This window comes from Oryzias melastigma, linkage group LG7 (assembly GCF_002922805.2).
Source record: "Oryzias melastigma strain HK-1 linkage group LG7, ASM292280v2, whole genome shotgun sequence".
NCBI classification, from domain to species: Eukaryota; Metazoa; Chordata; class Actinopteri; order Beloniformes; family Adrianichthyidae; genus Oryzias; species Oryzias melastigma.
The window spans coordinates 32,102,701-32,108,859 of NC_050518.1; the positions used below are offsets into that span (position 1 = coordinate 32,102,701).

A 6,159-nucleotide genomic window follows, 5' to 3' on the forward strand; every position below is an offset into this window, starting at 1 on the left:
TCCAAACGTTCCATGTTCTGCATTCCAACTCCTACAGCCAGAATCTGGAAAGCATTTCCCCGTCATTTGTCTGATTATAGCTTCTCACTTTGTTGGAGAAACTAACGAGAAGTGTTGCAGTGGAAGGATAAAACTAATAAAATGAACCGTTAGGCTGAAAACTTCCCGTTTGTAAGATCTGATGTCCTTCAGACTCAGTCAAGGTCATCTGTTTGTGTCTTCTGTCAGCTGTAGCTCGAAAACTGAAACTTCTGCTGGAAACGTTTGTGCTGAAGCTGAAGCTGCTTTTGCAGAAGTTTGATAAAAACATAAAAAGATTCAAAAGCTGAAGTCCTTTTTAAAATTCTAAAGCAACATTTTCACAGTTTGTTTAACCTGATGATAAATGTAAAAACAGGTAAAATAGAAAAAGTTAAACTAGCTGACCAAAGTTAATAGTGTTGAAAATAATGACATCATTGTCAAATGTTTAATGATGAAATGATTTCTATTCCTACGATCCAACCAGAGTGATCTGAGGTGTTAATTAATCGACTTATACAGTTATAAAATAGTCTTAAATTGATTATATTAGAAATAACATTTTGATTGAGGCACTGTAGCTTTATTTAACTGTAACGTAAAAACATCACCAGCATCACAACTGATAGAATGTAGAGAAAGAAAATGTTTTAATGTTCATTTTAAAAAGCTTAAACGGTCAATCATTTGTTAAAGGAACGTTCAAAATTTTAATGTCTAAATAGTCAATAAAAAAGTTATAAACTGATTCAAATGACATGGTGTTTATTGGATTGTACATGAATGTTTTAACTGCTAAATAAGAAAAGATAAATTTCTCTGGATGAATAACTGCTTTCAGTGTGTCTGAATGTGACTGAAATGTAGTTTCCACACAGATTCATCACATTTTTTTATTTGGAGTTTAGTAATAACAGTTCAGCTGAAAGAGTCCAGTGTCTGCAGAAACCTGAAGGATTCCTGCCGTAGCATTTAAACCTTTTTTCCTTCATTTTCAACCAGCAGAAAACAAACCTTCAACACCGGAGGCGTCGTCGGTGACGCTGGAACACAAAATCGTTAACATACGGGAACTTTTCAACCATTAACACGATCATTCCAGGAGATTCTGCTGGAGAAAAGCGGCTCATCGAGACGCTTTTCTCCAGCAGATTCTCCTGGAATGATCGTGTTACCAATGAAAAAGTTACAGTAAATGAAAGAACAGAAACACTGGAGCTCCAGAAAGGAAAGCTTTAAACACTAGGAGGTAAAGAACCAGCAGGAATATTCTGGAGGAGCTCAGATTCCTGAAAATAGGCCGAAGAAAGGTGGGAATGTGTTGATAAAATTGAGCAAACATTCGTGGTTTGATACTTTTTCAGCTGGAATGTGTGAATACAGATCAGTCGACTCGAGGTTTGCTTCCTCTGGTTTACTGATGAACTTCAGACTGAAGTTGGGACGGTCTGTGTCTGTACGATCGTTTAAATGAAGTGAAGAAACATTGTTTTCTGCAGACTCGCCGTCATGTTTACAGACAGATGCTGAAGCTGGAGAATTAAAGAAGAATGATTGAAATGTAGATGTACGCATTAACTCTGCAGATATTTTCTCTGTTTTGCCACTGCAGCTGTTTTGATCTTTTATGCAGAAATTGTGCTCATAATCAGCATTTGCTTGTAGGAACAGATCCATTTCTTTTACCATGAAGTATGAAGCCCTAGAGGTGTTTCCCGTTGCCATGGTGAATCCTAATGTCTGTGCTCCATTGTTTAGGACTTTTTATGGTCGCAACGCACCTGATTCTGAGTCCAACTACTCAAAGTTGATTGAACTCTTTTCAGCTGTTCAGAAACCGAAAACTCTGAGTTTACGAGTTTTGAGTCAGTGAACTCTGAGTTCAGGTTTTAACTCTGAATTTGTTAAACCTGCTTCTTGAAACGAGCCGCAGTGAGAAAAAGGAACAAAGTTTATTAAATAAAGGAAACAAAGAAACTGTGTCCTGAAAAAAAACAAAAGGGAAAAAGAAGTCGTGTTCCGGTTCAAAGAAAAGACAAACCAGAGGGAATTGGACCCAAACATAAGATAAGTCGGAGATTATCGACCCAGTCATGTCGGCCGTCGGAGTCAGGGCCGCCCAACCACAACCACCCAAAGAAAACAAACAAACAAAGCCAACAAACTAAGACTACCAAGGTCCAACCTCAAACTAAAATAACAAAACCCAGCAGAGTAAGACTACTGAGGACAAAAAGGGTAAAAGAGAATAAAACAAACCAGCAGCTCAACAACTAAAACTCAACCAGCTCCTCAGTCTGCTGCTCAGCTCCATGCTTGTCTTGTTGAGGCCTCCTCTGTCTTAAATGGACTTAAGGTTGGATTGTTGGATTGTTGAGGAACCAAACTGAAAACATGCAGACGCTCTAAGAGTTGAAACCGGAAGCAGATATTTTCTGCTGCGTCATTCTCAGGGATGTTTGGATGAAAACAGTCCAGACTTCCTGAAGGAACACGGACTCCAGGAAGGTCTCTACATTAGAGGTGTTGATGATGGAACATGTTCTGGTTCAAACTGAGTTCCTGTGTTGTGAAGTTGAAGTGGTTCAGTGGAGGTTTGTGCTCATATGTCGTCCTCGCTGTCAGGAGATCCTGCATCAGCAGAAAGTTCGCTTTGGTCAAACATGATGTTCATGCTGACTCAGCAGTTCTGTGGTGTTTTTCCAACTCTGAGTCTTCAGGGACGTCCCGTAACACCAACAGTATGGAGATAAAGAGGGGCCAATATTATTTGAAACCCAAATAAAAGAAATTGAAAAAAAAATATTGGTGTTTGACCCAAAAAAAAAGTCAAATGTCCAAAAATGTTTGCTATTCTAAAATAAACGTGTTATTTTCAGCTTCAAATGTTCAGTTTTTTAGGTTTCAAAACTCAAAATTTGAATTTCAAAACTTTATTTTTTCAAATCTGTTTTTCACCTTCAACTCCTTTTCTTTTGCTTTTGAATCTGAAAATGTCTGATTCAAAACTTTTGGCCCCGTTGGGGCGGAGCTAACACGAAGGACCAATCAAAATCGATGAGGGTGGTACCTTCAGTCCCGGTGCGTTCACTGACTCTGAGAACTGTGATGATTACGGTCAGAAAATGTCTGTTCAGTCTGTACTGTCATAGTCTGAAGTTGTCAATAGACGGGTGTAAAAAGCAGAGTTTGATCGCGTACAAACCGCACGTCCAAAACGGCGTTCTAGCCTCACGTCCAAAACGGCGTTCTAGCCCGTTCAAAGCGCCATCTTATTGAGTCACAGGCTCTTTGAACAGCTACAAGTTTTGAAACGGAAATTTTCAGATTAAAAAACCAAAAAGAATAGGAGTTGAAATTGAAAAAAACGTTTTGAAATGGAAATTTTGAGTTTTGAAACCTAAAAAAACAACATTTGAAGCTGAAAATAATGATGTTTATTTTAGAATAGCAACAAGTTTTGTACATTTTACTTTTTTTGTGGTGGCCCCGATTAAGCTCCATTAAATGGAGACTGATGGTTTGAAACGGATGTAGAGCTCTGCAGACCGACCTTCAGAGGGTCACCTGCAGCCCAGAATCCAGATTCTGGTCTGGATCTGACCTGCAGATCCTGAGTCAGAACCAGAATTTTGTTCTGTCTTGAAGGAGAGCTGATGCTGTTTGGTCCTCGTTGGTCCTGCATCTCTGCTGCACAGAGTGAGTGATGGTGATGATGCGGTGATGATGTCACCTGACCGCTCTGATGGTGGTAATAACGAGTGGAAGCAGCAATAGTCTCGTGTTTGGTTCTCTAGGAGTTAGTGTATGTTAGTGAGTTAGTTACACAGGTTCAGGGGTAGACTTCAGTCCTGCTTCTTAACGTGGTTTTCAAAGATCTGTCTGATGTTTTGATGTTTTTCACCTTTAAAGTCACTTAATGTTTCGTTCACTATGACATCTTTGATGAAAGGATTCAAATGAAGCTTTGCGGTTCGTCTGGCAGCAGTTCCTCCTCCTCCTCCTGCCAGCGCCGTGGTGGTGTTTCTGTGAAGGCGGGAGCAGATGGAGACGTCGGCTCCATCGGTGTTGACTCAACCGGCTCTGTGTTTTCAGGGACATGCTGATCACGGACCTTCCCGCCTCCGTAACCTTCCTGCAGCTGTGCGGCGAGGTGAGGACCATGTGCAGCGTGGCCAAGCAGCAGCCCATCACCCTGAAGTGGATCGATGATGAAGGTGAGCCCCCCCCCCCCCTTCAGAGAATGTCAGGAACCATCTGAGAAGAAGCAGCCGTCCTCGTTACCCAGACCTGCAGGTCCCTGATGGACCGTGTTCAGGTTCTCAACACGTTCTCCTCCTCAAGTCGTCACATATTGATGTTTGGTTAAGAACCAAAGCCTCAGTTCCGACTGAGGATCCCAAACGGCATCAGAACTCCAGGACTCTACATGCTGATGTTGGTTCTGAAACACGGTGGTGGGGGTTGATGGTTTGGGCTTGCAGCTCCTCTGTAATGATAGCGCTGGTGCCCGACTGAACCTGATCATCAACAGAACAATGTTCTGGTGAGTCAGCCTGACTCAGAACCGAAGGTGGACCAGCAGACGTCTGGACCTCCGTGTGCCGAGTCATGGTTGAGAAGAGAAGAAGAAAGTCCGAGTCACTCTCTGATCCACTCGACTTGTTTGCAGGAGATCCTTGTACCATCTCCTCCCAGATGGAGCTGGATGAAGCTTTTCGGATTTACGGCCGAACACGAAGTTCTGGACTTCTGCTGCATGGTGAGCGCCACCTCTGGTTCAGACTGGTACTGCATGCTGCTGCAGCGTTATTCCCGTTACTGAGGAAAGTGAAGATTGAATCTGAAGATTTAATCTGAAGATTGAATCTGAAGATAGAATCTGAAGATTTAATCTGAAGATAGAATCTGAAGATAGAATCTGAAGAGAGACCCGTCTGTGTTTAACCCTTTAACTCAGAGCTTTAGCTCCAGTTCTGACATTTTAAAGTCGTAGCTTCTCAACTCTTAATGCACTTTATGTCAAGTTGACAGATTCTGAAGTCGACAAAACAACTTATAGATACAACACTGTACAATAATGGAGTCTTCATGCAATTCACTAGAGTTCATTGAAAATAACAGACATCACATAAACAGTTTAAGAGAGTTTAGGTAGTTTGAAGAATGTTTTATATTCTGTGTCGCTGGAAACATCTACAGTATTAAAGAGTTAATGTCGACTGTCGATCAAATTCATATTTGATTATTATAATGTCTGCAGTAAAAACAGATCGAATACAAACAAAAAGACAGAAGAAGCAAAACTTTTACAGAATATATAAAATAACAAAGTGAGACGAAATCATGGAGTCAGTTTAGGATCATCTTAAAGTAAACCAGATCGTAAATTCGGAAAAAAAAAAATAGAAAATTTGAAAACAAAATGTAAAAAATATTATTTTAAACTAGACAGAAATATTGAAAATTTGAAAAATAATTGTAAATGTAAGACTCGAATAACAAAAAAAAACTAAAGCTGTTACCAAATAAGAAAATTGTGTTAATCTTTATGTTCAACTTATCTTTCTATTTCTTTCACTTTGTTTTCGGTTCTCAGTTTTCAAGTTCTGGCTGATTCTGTTTTTACGTGGGGGCGGGGCTTCAAGCTCATTGGTTACCGGGACCTGACTCAGTTCTCTCATGTTTAAACTCTCAAAGTTCAAACCTTCATAGAAAACAAGTTTACTAGAATGAATCATGGGAAATCATGTCCTGGTAGCCAATGAGCTGGAAGCTCCGCCTCCATGCAAAAATAGGATCAGCTCAGCAGTGAACTGGAAGTAAAGAGGGAGAAACCAAAAGGTTTGAGTTTAGTTTAGTTTAGTTTTTCTTGTCATTAAGTTTTAAATTTACAACTATTTTTCCAAGTTTTTTATATTTCTTTCAAGTTTTCAATATTTTTTCAAATTTACAATCTGGGTTTTCATTCACTTTAGGCTGATACTAAATTGACCCCATGGTACCAGATAAAACATAATGAAAGTATTTTCATTATAATTGATGCAAAAAAAAACATAAAGTTTAGAAAAACATTTTAATAAATGATTATCGATTAAAAATATTCATATAAATGAGGAAAATCACAATGAAAACATC

General features: G+C 39.5%; 2 protein-coding genes across 6 annotated transcripts in view; one reads left to right on the forward strand and one right to left on the reverse strand.

The window, feature by feature from the left end:
• The window catches only part of LOC112140035 (paired box protein Pax-7), a 629,290-nt gene that overhangs the window by 506,761 nt on the left and 116,370 nt on the right, over positions 1–6,159 (reverse strand). The window lies entirely within an intron of this gene.
• prkcz (protein kinase C, zeta) overlaps positions 4,117–6,159 on the forward strand; it is a gene marked incomplete at its 5' end in the record, with an annotated part of 65,267 nt that continues 63,224 nt past the window's right edge. The window contains 2 exon segments of the mRNA XM_024264431.1: positions 4,117–4,238; positions 4,694–4,781. Coding sequence (XP_024120199.1) covers positions 4,117–4,238; positions 4,694–4,781 — 210 coding nt within the window.